This window comes from Columba livia, chromosome 3 (assembly GCF_036013475.1).
Source record: "Columba livia isolate bColLiv1 breed racing homer chromosome 3, bColLiv1.pat.W.v2, whole genome shotgun sequence".
NCBI lineage: Eukaryota > Metazoa > Chordata > Aves > Columbiformes > Columbidae > Columba > Columba livia.
This window is the reverse complement of record NC_088604.1, coordinates 79,305,793-79,322,350: the sequence shown is the minus strand read 5'-3', so window position 1 is coordinate 79,322,350 and position 16,558 is coordinate 79,305,793. Positions and strand designations below refer to the sequence as shown.

The 16,558-nt window shown below is 39.1% G+C and overlaps 1 protein-coding gene across 1 annotated transcript in view; it reads left to right on the top strand.

Moving 5' to 3' along the window:
• Positions 1–16,558, top strand: part of NID1 (nidogen 1) — a 48,646-nt gene that overhangs the window by 19,622 nt on the left and 12,466 nt on the right. The window contains exons 11-15 of the mRNA XM_065059756.1: positions 2,036–2,179; positions 2,939–3,061; positions 12,566–12,790; positions 13,445–13,617; positions 15,590–15,716. Of these exons, the coding sequence (XP_064915828.1) occupies positions 2,036–2,179; positions 2,939–3,061; positions 12,566–12,790; positions 13,445–13,617; positions 15,590–15,716 (792 nt within the window). The remainder of the gene's footprint in view (positions 1–2,035; positions 2,180–2,938; positions 3,062–12,565; positions 12,791–13,444; positions 13,618–15,589; positions 15,717–16,558) is intronic.

The window sequence follows — 16,558 nt, the reverse complement described above, 5'->3', positions numbered from 1 at the left end:
TCATAACTACAGATCACATCACTGGTAAAATCTTTGAGATTTGGAGGAAATCTGCCTGATTTGTTAACGAGCCATTAGAACATCAAATTCAGTAGTTGTCACTGAATTAGTTATTTAATGATTTAATGTAAAAACGTCTTTTTTTTTCTTTTTTTTTTTTTTTTTTTTTTCTGGAGGAAGCCTGAGTTAATCTGTATTTGCTGGACTAAGGTTGTCCTAATGAGGTATATTTTTTTTTCTGTTTGCTTTGTGTTTCACTGAAGTTGTAGAACTACTTTCTCATGAAGCTGATGTGTCAAACTTCTAACAAGTGCCAAGTAATCCCTTGCCCAGCTTGAAGGGCTTCAGTTTGGGCTTTTCCTTCAATCAAAACCAAAGTTTGCCTCTTTAAGACTGAAGAGAGGGAAGATGAACTCTAGTTTTCCCAACAGACTGAAAATAAATGTCATGTTAATCTTGCTCGTCTTTCTGCAGTGGCGGGTTTTATAACTCACAGAGAACTTGAACCCCAGAAAGGGCAACAGTTACCCTCTTTGTGCTTTTGCATCTTGCTCTGGGATACCAGTTCTGACTCAGCTTTTCTGGAGCTGCAGCTTTTTTGTACCAGCTGTGTGACTTGCTATCTCTACCTCTATCTCTACCTCTATCTCTACCTCTATCTCTACCTCTATCTCTACCTCTATCTCTACCTCTATCTCTACCTCTACCTCTACCTCTCTACCTCTCTACCTCTCTACCTCTCTACCTCTCTACCTCTCTACCTCTCTACCTCTCTACCTCTCTACCTCTCTACCTCTCTACCTCTCTACCTCTCTACCTCTCTACCTCTCTACCTCTCTACCTCTATCTATATATGTTGTAAATAAATACCATTCTCCTATTTGTAGACTAAAGAATAGGAGCACTTGGGGGGACTCCCTTTGAGATCCAATTCCAGATCTTATGCATTTATAATGCAGTTCTGCATAGATTATTTTGTAATCTAAGACTGACTTCGTCAAACAGAACAGATGAAAACAATGATGTCATCTCCTTCGGACAAGCAGAGAAAATGACTGTTTTCAGATATGGCTCCAATGCCAGATTTTTGTTATTTCTCTGCCAGTACTGTGGTAGTTTCCATCTGTGTATGTGATGAAAGGAGCATTGTAGAATCTTGACTTGGTCTCCTGCAACCTCCTCGTAAGAACCGTGTAAAGAAAAGCTCAGTGGACTCTCTGTAACAGCAGCTGGAAGCCTGTTCCTAGACTTATACACTGCAAACTCATCTATTGCTGGGTCCAAAATTTTTGTAGTATTTTGTCTCTTCCTATTTTAAATACCTTGGTTTCTGTTCGTCCTCTCTGACATACCAGGTAAGCATAGGCAGGATGCCATCAACTGCCTGAAATAATTGATGTGAAAGTAGTGCAATACTTTCAGAGTAACTGCTGTCAACAATGAGAAGGTCATGAAAAGCTGCAGGACTGGTCACAGCTTTCACAGTTGGTCAAAAATCTCTGTAATAGTTGACAAATTTGTTTATCTTCTATTGAGTGAGTCACAACTCCTATCTGTTGCCAAGTGATGACAGCCCTGGGTCAGTGCTAGGTTAGTGTAGCAGGATATCTAATAATTCCCAGTGCAGTGAACTGGCCACTTAGCTAACATGTGAGGTACCTCTGTGAGATGCGTGACCTTTCTTCATTCAGGACTCCTTTTTATAAACAAAACTGTCAGGGATAGTACTCAACGTTAGGATCTGTCACTGTGATAGCCTTTCTGCCATGTTCTCTACTAACAAACATTTATGACATGCCAGGGACAATCAGTGCCTTGTAAAACATCAATAAGTAAATTTAACACCAGTGAAAGGGGAGGTCTTAGCAAAAAAAATTTCCAACCCCCAGAACGAAAAATTCCAGTTCCCTTGTTTCCTTTCTCTTCTGCATGCTTTCACAGCTGTTATTGTCTCCCTATAAACTTACTGTGAGCTTCAGACTTTGCAGAGGAAAATTCAGATTTTCATCTCCTCTCTTGCACATCTCACCTGCAGCTGTTGACTACGCCATAAACCATTGCCAGACGGGCACACACAATTGTGACATTCCTCAGCGCGCTCAGTGTGTGTACACCGGAGGGTCGGCCTACATCTGCACATGCCTCCCTGGCTTCTCTGGAGATGGACGTGCCTGTGAGGGTGGGTAGCACCATTTGTTGTGGGGATTTTTATACCCTTTATTGCACAACTTAGCTGGTCATTGCAATGTCCTATAGTTACGATTTCAAGTAGGAAATCTCATAGTTTAAGTCCCTTGGGCAGGCATTGCATTAAGCTTTTGTCGTTCCCTCCTCTCACTTTTGAATTCATTCTTCAGTATTCGAGCTACAGAAGGTGCAAGATGAGGTAAATGCAGAAATTGCATTAGTTGCAGTTAGCAGACCAGATCTTCATCTGCTGGAACTGTATTGCACTGTATTGGTTTATATTACTAAGGTGGTGACATGTGATGCTCAGGCTATGTAAAAAAAAAGTTACGTTCTGTTTCATGTCAATTAGAGTGCAGTAGGCGAGCAGCTTTACCTAACTACATGTTGGAAACCTTGTTGGTCAAATCCTCCTTCTCTTGCTGTGTTAATTCTTCTCCTTGAGAAGCATGGGAAATACTTGTGCAATACTTGTGAAATACTGTGCAATACTGTGCAAGCTAACAATGCTAGTTATCCATTGGAGTAGCAGAGCGCTGAGGCACAGAACCTAAAAAGACATGCTTTTTTTTTTTTTCCCTCTCTTCTCCTCTGCATTTCTGTATAGTTGTTCTTCTAAAGGTCTAGAATTCTAATCAGATATCCCCAAAATAGGAGCCTGAAATATTAGGGAAGGTTCACACTTTAATTCGTCACTCTGATTTGTCCAACAGGAGGAACAGTTATCTGAGACTGGTCTTTTCTTTTACAGATGTAGATGAGTGTCAACAGGGCCACTGTCATCCAGACGCCTTCTGCTACAACACTCCTGGGTCCTTCAGCTGCCAGTGTAAGGCAGGTTATCGTGGGGATGGTTTCCGGTGTGTGTTAGGAGGTAAAATTTTACAGTTCTTGAAAGTGGGACCAGAAGTATAATTTGGGAATTGGAGGATATATGTTAATTTGGTTCCTTTGTTTTGAACTTCACCAAGCTTGTGCCAAAATCTGTATCTTGACTATTATCACTTTTCCACGTTATGCTGTTCAATGTCTAGTTTTGTTTGTTCTGTCCCCAGCAGTTCTCAAGCTGATGCTAACTTCTGAAGTTGCCTTACGTGAAGGCTTGACCACAGGCTGATTTGGTTTGCACGCACCATAGTCATTTATCATAAAATATCTGGAACTGTTTGCAATGTAATGTAATGTGACAATTACAGGAGAAAAGTCAAGGATGAGACCAAAGTACTTGGACAGTTGTCTTCAGGGGGATCTAGATACCTATGTGCCATGTGTAGCCAGCAAGAGTCCAGAGAGACTAACTCCAGTTCGTGTATTTACCCAGCTTGTTCTCTATTTAGTAGAAAATTCTTTATGCTCCTACTGTTCTGTTCTTGCATTGTAGTTTGGGCCTTGAAGTATAAAACTGCTGATCTTGAAGGCATGCTTAAACAACAACAACAAAAAAGTGAGGAACATTGAAGCACATGTGGCATTGTTCCGGTTACTTTAATTCAAAAATGTGGCAAACCCATGGGACAGCACTCAAGCTTTGCAGAATGCTGAGTATATTAAAACAGTTCTTCTGATTCAAGGTTCCTGCTGTTGGGCAAAAGACCGTGTACCTCTCAACAGAGTGAAACTCAAATTGTGCAGCTAAGAGTAAGCGAAGGCATAGGGCAAAAGGGGAAAAAGCAAGAAGCAGTATGACTGAGGAGGGAAGCTGTCTTTATAATTCAGCTTCTGCACTGTGGTCTTAATGATGTCCAGAGTATTTAATGATTCAAAATTGAGTTTGTTTTGTTGTTTTGGTGTGTGTTTATTCTTGTTTTTTTTTACACTGGATGTGTTGGCTTAAAAGTGTTTGTCTGCATGGCACAATATTACTACCTGATGCATTGCTGAAACTTAATATTCCTTAATTCTGAAGTTCTTTTTTATTTATTTTTTTTTTTACTTTTTACGATTGGATGCTTATGTCTTTAAACAAAAGGGCAAAGGATCATTTATAGGAAAGGCATAAAAAAATCACAAGGTTGTTTATGGTTTTAGATCATATTTATATGACGTTTCATCATGTGTTCAACCACATGTGTTATGTCAAATTACCCAGTGCTTGTAGACTTTTCTATCAGAGGTAAATTGTAGAAGGTTTTGCAGTGTTTAATTCTGAAGCTTTAGCTGGTACCACTTTGTCAGTCCTTCAGTATTATTTTTAACTAACTTTTCATGCGTGAAACCGCATGTCCATTTTCATTTTAATACTAGATGAAATGCAGAACTATCTAGTGTTTCTAACCTGTGTCAAAACATTTCGCTAACCAACCAGCTGATAAAACCAGGCTTATTCCTCCTAGAAGAGAAACTTGATGTTAGTAACCTGAAGCAAAAACAAATCTTAAAACTTCCAGTTCCTTGGGGAGAATTGCAGAGGAAGAAATAATATTTTCATGTCCGGCACATCCCCTTTGTAGATGTAACAAGTTATTTGGTACACTGATACTTGAATTCAACCAATCACCTGAACACAATTAATTTCTTCTGAGTACATGTGATAGCTTATTTAAATTTAAATTTAAATTTCTGTTGAGAACGCTCCCTTTTTCACATGTAGTGGTTAGTGTGTCTACGAATCTGCTATGCACAGTGTACTATGTTGTGGTAGCTTTATGTTGTTTTTTACTGCTTATCCTGTGCACTTCTTGACTTCCCATACTCAATGCAATTGTATTTTGAATGGGCATCTTTCCATGTCAGAGCTTTAATGTTAGTAACTAAATATTTTGGAGAGTTTTCTTGTATCTGCTGTTTTCATGGGTGGGGATCTGCCAGGTTTTGTTAGTCTTCATATATGCCTTCCTGATTTTTTTTATGCTGTTTTATACTACTAGTAGAAGACATGCTTTAGAAGCACTTCTAGCAATTGGCTCTGCTTATGAAATGCTCCGAGCAGGGAAAAAAAAAATCTATGTAGCTAAGAACTCGCTTTTGCTGAATCCTGACTGAAGTAGAGATTATCTGTAATGCTTTGCTGGTCTGCAGCAAGGGCAGTGTTTACAACAAACTTAGCTACTCCTCCCTTCTTAGAGACTTAATAGAACAATAGCTGCCCTTGGGTTCTCATCAGCTGCTAAAGCTTCAGTACTTTTTAAATGGATATATCCAACAGTTAATAATTGTCCAGAGATAGAATTAAAATGTACTTTGTGAAGCCTAGCAAAAAGCAGCTTGGTTTACTTTAGCACCCAATTTGTAAAGTGGGTTGCTTCAGAATGGAGATTGCAGATGAGGCTGTATTGTATTCAGCTGTAATTAGACACCCTTTCTTTCCCTTTTTGCCCACTTAGGTTTTGATCTAATTAGCCTCAGTTAAGTCACTGAAGTCTTTCCTGGATGGTAACAGCATGGAAAGTTTCATTCATCTGAATACTCCTTTTTGCTGTACCCTGTTTTGATCCATGCATATGATTACTTGCTTGTTTCGTGTCTTCATTATTATGTGAAATCTACTGTTGAATCTTACCACTGCTGAACAGCAACTCTTGAAACAAGTAGACTAACAAGTAAAAAAGATCTGAGTCACACACAAGGGAGTGTCTGTCACAGTGAACCAGCAGGTCAATGAAAGAGTTAATGATGCTGGAATGTCCCACTGCTCACAGCTATTAAGGAAGTCTGTACTTCATTATTTCCTCACGCTTCAATTTTCCATTTCAAACAACCAGATGTCTGAGTGTTTCTACCCTGCAGACCCCAGACACTGTTTACTAAACAGAAACAAATCTAGATTCTTGGAACTAGCGGTCTGACTGTTAAGGGCCCTTCTCTGCTCCTCTGTACGCAATCTGTTTCACATGAGAAATGCACTGTAAGCGAAGGATTACAAAGGAAGGGACAAAAGGAAGTGTGTTATTTTGTTTGGGGTTTTTCCCTCTCTTTTTTTTTTTGGTCTGAGAACAGCAATTAAAAATGTCAGTATAACTTCTTGTGATATGTGGGCAATAAATTTAAAAGGAAATTTAAAAGCAGTCTTTGATTACATATTGATTCTGGACACAGTTTTAAATCACTGCTCTCTGTAGCTTGTGAATGAAAACCTGTTTGAGTAGTTATATCAGACCTTACATTTTTTGAATGCTGTTGCAGAACTAATTGAATTTGGTTTCATGTATCAGACTGTAATCCCCCCTGCAAAATGGGTGTCCTGTTCATCTGTTTCTCATCCTCTTTTTTGCAGCCGTTTTTTTTTTTCGTTTTTTTTTTTCCCATTTCATTTTTTTCTTCGCTTATGTGGGAAGTGTGTGCGAGTATGTTTTTCACCTGCCCCACTTTCCATATCCATGCTATTTCCATTTCATTTTTTTCAAGTTCCATTACATATTTCAGTAACTTAAATTCCAGACTGCTACTGGTAGTTTATGAAACAACTGGAAAAATAGATTTAAAATATTAAATACAAATTTGTTTTTCTGAGGAAGGGTATATATTTAGCTTGAGTTCATGATGCACCATTCTGTGTATCTGGTCTGACTTGCATGTACTGTGGTCCATGGAACATGACTTCTTCATCAGGCCTTTGATCTCTGTTTTGCGCTACAGCTTCTCTCTTAGGAGCTCTTTTCTGTAAACTGGTTCCATTTTTCACTATCCTTTGGAACTGTGGTTACCAGAACTGGACCCAGTATTCCTTGAATCATCTCCGCAGTCCCACATTGCTTCTCTATACCTGTGCAGTGTTCCCTGTGTATATGCTGAATTTTTATTTATACCCCCTCACAATCTTTGCAGGACTGAGCTGGGTACTGGCAGCTTATCTGCTCACAGTTATCTGCTGAAAGCTGTGACCTGCTGAGAGCTTTTTTTTGATTGTGGTTTCCAAGATTAGTCTATCTCTAGAGGCTGGTCTACACAGAGTGTTATAAGAAGTATAACTTTCCATTTGACTGTCTAAATCTACTTGTTTATTTTAATGAGCTCAGTTTACCTAGTGATGAGATCCTGTCCTTCTCATGTTTTATGGCCTATTTCTCTTTCACAAATGGTGTGACCTATGGTTGTGTTTTCCTCTGGAATCCTAACAAAGGCATTAAATTTCTTGATAAGGAAATTTAAAAGTCTAAGGAACTCACTAGAAATACCGTTCCTTCATGACATTTGTCCACTGACTCAGGTGATTTTTCAGTTTTTAATCATTTATCAAATTAATGTAGCCCACAGTATGGTGCTTTGTTTCAAAAGAAATACTAACCTGTGAGCATTAAGTAGAGTGCCATAGGAAAATACAAAGCTATTATGTCAGTGTGTTACCTTCGTCAGCCAAGCATCAACTGTATCAAAAAGCAGTGAGAATGGATTTTTATTCCATTTTATAACAAATACTAAGCAGTAATGTTTAAATATTGAAACTTGGTCCTGCTGTTAATAAAAGGTTGTTGGCACCCCTGCTTTCCTGCAACACTGAAGATTACGCAGGTCTTGCTCTTACTGTTTGTTTAACCTCTGGCAATGTGAACTAACCCTGGCATATACTGTTTTTCTCATAATTGACATGATTGTTTGGCTTGGCTTTCAAATGTGGCTTTCAAGAATGGTAAGAACTTCTAAAAATCAGGGCTGGTAACCTCTGGATATGGAGCCTTGAAATAGGCATGACTTCTTTTCCATTTGCTATGCCCAGGTGTAGTAGTAGGTGTTAACAACACCATTACGGCAGGTAAGCATTGCCTATTCTTGCCTCTACCTGTTGTAGTTAATGGAAGTTTTCTTCACAGCAGTCAAGAAATCAGAGAACTCCCCTGATGTCAATTCTTCTGTATCTTTGACAAGTCTTGATTGGATGAAATATTACTGTATTTATATTAAAGGAAGAGCACTAAGAAGCCTCATTTAGGCTACTCTACTGGTGGCAAGGAAAATTATTAGCCAGAAGGTTTGTGTCTGGAAGCTGGCTTACAAAGAACATGGCAGATGAGGCAAAACTTCATAGCTTGATTTGTTCAACTTTTTAAGTGTTGGTTGTGCAATGTGTGGTCAGGCATTGTTGTGGAGAAGAATTGGGCCCTTTCTGTTGACTGATGCCAGCTGCAGGCGTTGCAGTTTTGGGTGCATCTCATCAATTTGCTGAGTGTACTTCTCAGATGCAATGTTTTCACTGGGATTCAGAAAGCTGTAGTGGGTCAGGGTGCCAGCAGACAACCACACAGTGACCAGGACCTTTTTTTGGTGCAAATTTGGCTTTGGGAAGTGCTTTGGAGGTTCTTCTCAGCCCAACAGCTGAGCTGGTCGTTGCTGATTGTCATATAAAATTGTGGCATGTCGCAATCCGATCAAGAAATGGTTCATTGTTGTTGTGTAGCATAAGAGAAGACAACATTTCAAAAGGACAATGTTTTTTTATTTTCACTTAGATTATGAGGCACCCACTTATCGAGGTTTTTCACCTTTCCAATTTTCCTCAAATGCCAAGTGGCCATTGGGTGATTGACATGGAGTTCTTTGGCAACTTCTGGTGTAGTTGTAAGACAATCAGCTTTGATGATTGCTCTCCATTGGTCATTGTCAGCTCCCGCTGGCCGACCACTACGCTCCTTATCTTCAGGGCTTTCATCTCCTTTATGAAACTTTTTGACCCACCGCTGCACTGTATGTTCGTTAGCAATTCCTGGGCCAAATGCGTTGTTGACGTTGCAAGTTGCTCCGCTGCCTTATGACACATTTTGAACTCAAGTAAGAAAATTGCGCCAATTAGCTTTTTGTCTAACATCATTTCCATAGTCTAAAATAAGTATAAGATAAACAGCAAGTAATAAGTTAGTAGCAAAATAAGTAAAGCTAGAAAAGCATATTAAAATGGTGTATAACATAACCACATTTATTTAAGGATGTATCCAGTATCAAATGGCAAATTTCAACAATGCAAAAACCGCAATGACGTCTGCATCGACCTAATGTATATTTTGTCTAATTTGTGCTGTTAGCTCATCAGGGCAGGGAATGTGCTGTATTTACTGTGTCAATCCCATCTTTCAGACTGTCATAGCTAGCCTAATTTCAGACAATTAATGAAATTTTAAGCTTGCAAAATCAGAGCATCTTCTCTTAAGCACATTGAGTAAGATGTATGACTGTATTAGCAGACTGTTTATCCCAACCAGCTGTCAGCTGGATCTAATATTATTGTGACTTCATTGCTGCATAGGCTACAATACTGGACTGGGACTCATCTCAGTTTTCTGTAGGTGTCTTTAAACTGAAAGCATAGTAATCCTCCTCATGATTCAGAGATAAAGAGAGGAAAAAATACGATATGGATTCCAAATGCCTGGTTTGAACTGTCATAACTAGTTTAGGGGCTTGTTTTGGTTTATGTATTTTCATATTGGCTAAATTCATGTTAGTGAGTTGAAATGAATTTCACATTGAAAGACAGGTTAAAATGATTGAGTCAGCACAGATGAACATGGTAACACTGGCTTTATTTCTTTTCAGAATGTCTATTTAACATAGATTACTTATCACATTTGATACTGTTAAAAAAGTTCGTCACAAATATAAGGCACGTTCAGGAGCACAGAAGCAGTAAAATATGTAGTTACTCCTAAAAGTTACTGGCAGTAGGATATTTGACGTCCTTTTATGCAACTGAAAATTCAATGATGATGGAATTTTTTAGAAAGTACAAATCATATTCCCTGCCTTTAAAAAAGTTAAGAGCTGATTTTGAAAATAATTCGTTTGACTAGTCTCTTGACTTTAGGGGGACTAGTTGCATAATTAGGCCATTAGTGAGATTGGTCTTGATCATTGCAATATAAGTATTCTTCAAAAATTCCATTAGTATTCCTGTATAAAATCTGCAGATATAATGTGAATATTGTATTGAAATAAGTAAATACATTGGTATTTCAAGTTACCGTGAATACTAATGTATTTTGTGTATAACAGCTGTGTCCTGTCTGGAAGTATATATGCATTCTTTTCTACAGTTCATATTTGCTAACTCATTTTCCTGGTCTATTCATTTATAAAATTGTAAGCTGTTGGGTATTCTCTAATTCTTGGAGTTTCAGATGGGAAGGAAAACCAACCAGTTTCTTCATTTGTTTTTCTGTCCTACTGAGGAGGAGTTAATAGTGTCTCTCAAAGATGGATGAGCCAGCAGTGTGCCCAGGTGGCCAAAAAGGCCAGGAGCATCCTGGCTTGTATCAGAAACAGTATGGCCAGCAGAACTAAAGAAGTGATTGTGCCACTGTACTTGGCACTGGTGAGGCCACACCTTGAATCCTGTGTTCAGTTTTGGGCCACTCATCATAAGAAGGACATTGAAATACTAGAGAGAGTGCAGAGGAGGTTGATGGAGCTGGTGAGGGATCTGGAGCACAAGTCTGATGAGGAGCAGCTGAGGGAGCTGAGGCTGTTCAGTCTGTAGAAAAGGAGGCTGAGGGGAGACCTTATCACTGTCTACAACTACCTGAAAGGAGGTTGCAGCATGGAGGGTGTTGGTCTCTTCTTCCAAGTAGCAAGTAATAGGACAAGAGGAAATGGCCTCATGTTGCACCAGGAGAGGTTTAGATTGGATATTAGGAAAAAAATTCTTTATGAAAAGGTTTGTCAGGCATCGGAACAGACTGCCCAGGGAAGTGGTGGAGTCACCATCCCTGGAGGTGTTTAAAAGGCATTTAGGTGAGGTTCTTAGGGACATGGTTTGGTGCTAGAGTTAGGTTAGGTTATGGTTGGACTTGATGATCGTGAAGGTCTCTTCCAACTGAAATGATTCCGTGATTCTATGAAAGATGTCATGAATGCAATGAAGAAAAAAAGTGTGGCAAAATGGCCCAGTTACTGGAATCAACATTGCTTTTATCTGCATACTGCGTAGTGTATTGAATACGTGAAAACAAAATTTGAGACCGATAATGGAGGCTTTCCTTCAGGGTCTGGTTTTGTAGGTTGATTCAAGGCTCTCCACCACCCACATTAAAGTTGATGCCAAGTATTTCAGTTGTTTAGAGTGAGCTGTTCTCCAGACATTTGTATTTCTCTAATTGTGTCCAGGTGCATGAAACTTGTCCAAAGCTTTTGCTTGCATAACCAGTTTAAATAATAATAAAAAAGTACCCTTTTCCTTTTGTATTTGTGTGATTTACACCACAGTAGTCTGTGAGTGCATGGGATTAGCTTTTTGCTGAGCTGGGCTGGGTCTAGTCTGAGCCATGCATAGCTAGTGCTGTCCACCAGGCAATGTAAAAACAAGGAAGGAATAAATGAGTGTGTAATGTTAAAGCCTTTTCAGCAGGCAGTTTGTGGTAAGTTTTTCTAACTGTCTGTAGAAATCATTGACAGGAAAAATATATTCCCCTATATTAGAGCTCTTTCCCAATGCACAGAACCCTTCAGGGGTCTTAAGTGTGAGGTAAAGCCAGATTTCTTTGTCTAGAGAAGAAAAATAATGTTGTATTCTTTTAATTTCATTGTGTTGTTTGACATCTAGAAGGATATATTGATCCAGATGACATTCCCTATTGCATGACAGATAATACCATAAGAAGTGTATTTTAGTCCAGACCGTTTTGTAAAATTGAAACCAAAAGAACCAAATCCCTGAACCTCCTGATAATCTGGAAGGTCAGTCATTCCTCTGTAATCACTACAGGAATACATATCCATGTGGTGTAGCCACTGTGCATCATACATTTCTCTATGTACATGGTAGTATTCCTGTTTTCTGTATAGCCTTACTTATGTGCTTTACTAGGGACTGGACAATCTGTCCCTGCAATTCCTTTCTTAGACCCAAAGGATAAAATGAGTGCTCAGACTTGATAACTGAACGCGAAAGATCTAATATACATCAAAGCAATGATTGGTTTCACTTCCTGGGTTCTATGTAGAGCTCAGCATCTGCCTCCTGTTGTGGTTTTCTTTTGTGGCTCTGAAGGGAAACTCGACTTTTAGCATCACAAAAAACCCTTTATCCACTCTATGGCCTGGCTAATTAGTCGGATTTTAAGGCCCATGGATAACTTCCAAATGAGTAGACATGGTGTTTGCAAGTTGGACAGAATGTTCTTGCAAATGTGCCTCAAGAAGAAAGGCAGTGTTTTCCAGCTTCTGTTTATGACATTTCAATGTCAGAAGCTACATGGGGGCTGTTTGTTCTGTTTTAAACTAGACAGTGAAAGATAAAATGACATAAGTTTAAGGCAAATGTATCACATTTACATAGGGCAGACTGCTCCTGAGGGTGCACTGAAGGCGTATGCCTTTGAGTGCTGTGACAACATCATGTTCCTCCAGCGGTAAGAATGCTTATGTTATCAGTGGTCGGCATACATTAACTGTTAATGGAACATAGTTATTAGTTAAAACAGAAATATTCACTCATCTATATTTTTTTTCACAGAAGCGGAAAAAACCAAATGCCAGCGTGAACGAGAAGTAGCTCTTGGAAGTGTAGGCACTTTCTTCCCAAGGGAGATAAGAGTTAGTCATTTCATTCCCCAGTGTGATGAGCATGGGAATTACCTACCCACTCAGTGCCATTCTAGCAGTGGATATTGTTGGTGTGTGGACAGGGATGGAAATGAGATTGATGGCACCAGAAGTGGCCCAGGAGTTCGACCACCATGTAAGTGGCTGAAGCACTTGTTTCTTTTGGGTGTCTCTCCACCGAAGTGCACTGTGTCCCAAATGCGGGGGTTACTCATGCTCCTGAGATACAGCAGTGGTTTGGAGCAATGCAGATCTCTGCTGGCCCAGTGACAACATGCCTTGTGCTGCAGCCCTTCAGTAACTCCAGCACAGACTTTTCCTTCAGCTGGGGCATCTGGATAACTGTGGTGACCCTGTGAATAAGAAAATGTTTTTCTAACTTCTTCCCTGCCTTGAAACTATGAGGGACCCCTATCGTTTCTGCTCTCTGAGAGCTGTGACAAATCTGAATGTGTGGTAACTGAATTGCCTTGGGAAATGAAGGATGTTCCTTCTTATAACTTCCTCGCTTCAGCTGCAAAATAAGTAGGTTTTTTCTAAACATTTTGAAGGAAAGAGCAATTTACAAAGCTGAACATGAAAAGACCTATTATGTCAGTCGCTCCTTCTCTGTCAGCCAAGGGGAAAAATCAGAAGCTTTCTGCATCTGATTATAGTTATTAGAGTCTGCTTGTAGGACTGTTTCCTTCTAAGATATCTGACTGTAATTGTGCCTCTGCAAATAACAAGAACCTTTGTTATACTGTACAAGCTAATTTTTTCCCCATCTGTTTCCTTCTCTCTTAAAAAGGTCTGAGCACAGCTGCTCCTCCTGTTGTTATTGGGCCCTCTGTTCGACCAGATACAGTACCTCTCCCGCCAGGAACGCACTTGCTTTTTGCCCAAAGTGGTAAAATTGAACACGTTCCACTAGAGGGAAACAATATGAAGAAAAATGGTGCAAAAGCACTCTTGCATATTCCAGTAAGTAACCTACTATACTAGGTTCATGTGTTTTAGAAGGCTTCTGACAAAGGTGAGAGTGTTCACCTATGGAATTTGATAATTTAAGTTCCAAACTCAATTTTTACTCTTGATTAAAATTTCGGTATCCCATCACTTTGTCACTGAATATTCCTAATCTGACTAGTCAAAAAGCCTAAAGCTGAGCTATAGAAAAAGAATTATTTGCCTTTAAAGAGTATCTTATGACAAAAATCTAATATTTGTAATTTCACATGCCTCCAACAGCTCATCGTATAAACCATCCTATACTCACACTTCCATTGGCTTTCTGACTCTGATATAAAAGTCTGGGAGACCTATAAGAGCATTATATGGAGAGGCACTTTTTTTCTCTTTTACTCCCTCGAAGTCTTTTCCTAAGTCCTAAGCTCTTCCTGTTTTTCAGTAAATCTTGGCTCCAGCCAGGATATATAGAGATTTTGATTTTTTTTTCTTCTGTCTTTTTTTGCTTCCTTCTCCTTTTTCAGGACCAGTGGGTGGTAAATCTTTTTCCCACACTTCTTACTACTGTCTTGAGAATCTTTTCTGTCACCTGTGACACATGCCAGCTCTTCTCACTTCCAGTTTCTTCACATTGGTTTTGCTTGAAGCCTGGGATTTGTGTTTTCATTCCAGTATTACTGTATTTATAATAGATAGCAATACCATGTAGTATGCTGGCCTCTTTTTTACATTACTGTGAATATTCAGTAGACCAAATACTTATTAAATTACACAGATTCTCTTCAGTAAATAGTACCACAATATGCTGTGATGTAAGGGCAAGATCAAGCTTTTGTCTCTTGTCTAAAGTGCTTCTGCAATAATGTAAAAATCAAGTAAAACACTGTGTGCAAAATCGGGTAGTTAGGCTGATATAGACACATGATTCTGAATCTTTGTCACCTAGTCTCAGTATTTACTTGGTCTAACTTAAATGAATTGATTAGAAGTGTCTGCAGAAAAGAGCTTCCAAGAGGTAAGATGCAAGTCTTCATTAAATTTTTCAATTAAAATGAAACTTTAAGTCTCTGCTGACAGTGTCTCTGCTTGTGTTGCCTCAGCATTAAGTGTTTGCAAAGTGACAGTGTTCAGCAGTGTAAAAGTGTTCAGATTGTTTTGTGCATACAGCATTAATGTATGCTGATGAATAAGTCCATATGTTTTAATGTATGGTTTGGGACCATCTTTCTAAGAAGTTGCAAGTTACAAAAGCAGTACAGGCAATAGATCTGGGAATCCATGTGAAATTATTGTTTTACCTTCGTAGTCTCTTTCATTTGTCTGAAGGAAAGATTCAACTAAACACAAACTCTAGTCCTATCTTCTTCTGCCTGGAAAACTATATATATGTTCCTTGTGCCTGAGCAAATTCTTTCCAGCAGAACAATTTTTGTAGTATTTGTTTAAGCTTTTTTCTTTTTTTATTTTAACAATTTACTTTGCTAGAACTTTTTTGAGTAAAATGATGCTGTGTAGGTAGCACTGCTGGAATGCAGCTATCATGCATGAGTTGATAAATATACAGAGCACAAGTCTGATTTGATAGAAGTCATTATTCCTCCTGGAAGAGAAAGAATGAGGAAAAAAAAGCACAGGAGGAATAACACAGTAAAACAGAAACATGAACTTTCTTTAAATGGATATGCAGATGAAGTTATAGAAGTGAGATAAACTATTCAGTAGTAATATCTACAATGCTGCTTTGAAATAACATAATTGTAAATGGTGTCTGCTATTTAAAAGGGACTTATAATTGAAAGTATTTTGCTAAGCTATTCTACAGTGACTGCCACCAAGTCATTTTCTTTGTCTATCCTTTCCATCTGTCACCTTTCCTCAAGAGTTTTGGGTTTTTTTTCAGTCTTGAGACTTCAATCCATAAGCTAGTGCTGCTGGCAAATAATTTTTGTTTAGCATAAGCTGACAGAATTTGCTTGTTGACCGACAGGACAAAGTTGTTATTGGAGTTGCTTACGACTGCACGGACAAGATGGTTTATTGGACAGACATCAGTGGCCCTTCGATCAGCAGAGCCAGCCTGCACGGTGGCGAACCAACAACCATCATCAAAACAGGTAACAGCAAAAAATCCTTCCTCTTGCTACTCTCTAATGGCATTAGAGACTTGAATTTAATCATATATATTTCCCAGGTGTTGCCTGAGGTCTAGCATTACAAGATGGTGTTTTCTGCATAAACAATAATGAAAAAGTCTGGATAACATAAAATGAAAAAAGATTCATTCTTTATGCATTAGCCCTTCGCTGCCTTTCCACTGCTAAGATAGGCAAGAAGTCGGTTCTCTTTGAATAAACTAAGTTTAAGGCCAGAAGTGAGAGCAGAATATCAGTGAGATGTTTCTGTCCTTATTTGCAGTTGCAGGATACTGTATCTGTGTAATCAGTGAATGTCTTGTGAACATCACTGGCACGTTTTAATTGAAGGCCAAGGGGTTTGAAAGCTGAATCAAGGTGCTGTGGTGGTTTTAAAGCATACCTCAGGGCCCTAATCGGTGTGGGGTTCAGAGCCTCATAGTCTGGACTTTGGACAGTGTCTCATCTCCTCAATGTTTAGAGGATTTCTGTACCCAGCTGCAGTCCTAGGCTGTGCCTGTATTCTTGCTGTGTTTACCAAAGCAAAAACCAAAACCGAAACGCAAAATAAAACTTAAAACCAAAACCAACCAACCAAAACCAACAAAAAACAAACAAACGAACTAAAAAACAAACCTTCTTTGGATGCTTTGTCACTTCTAGGGAGGAATCTTGAGGCAGGCTTTACTGCTGTCTACTTGTGCTTTTATCCTTAGGGCTGCCCCTATAGTGGGGCAGCACATCTGGTACTCTCAGGACAAGTCCCCAGCTCATGACATCCCAGATTTGTGAAGCACACTCAAGACCTCACTTTTCCTGTGTGA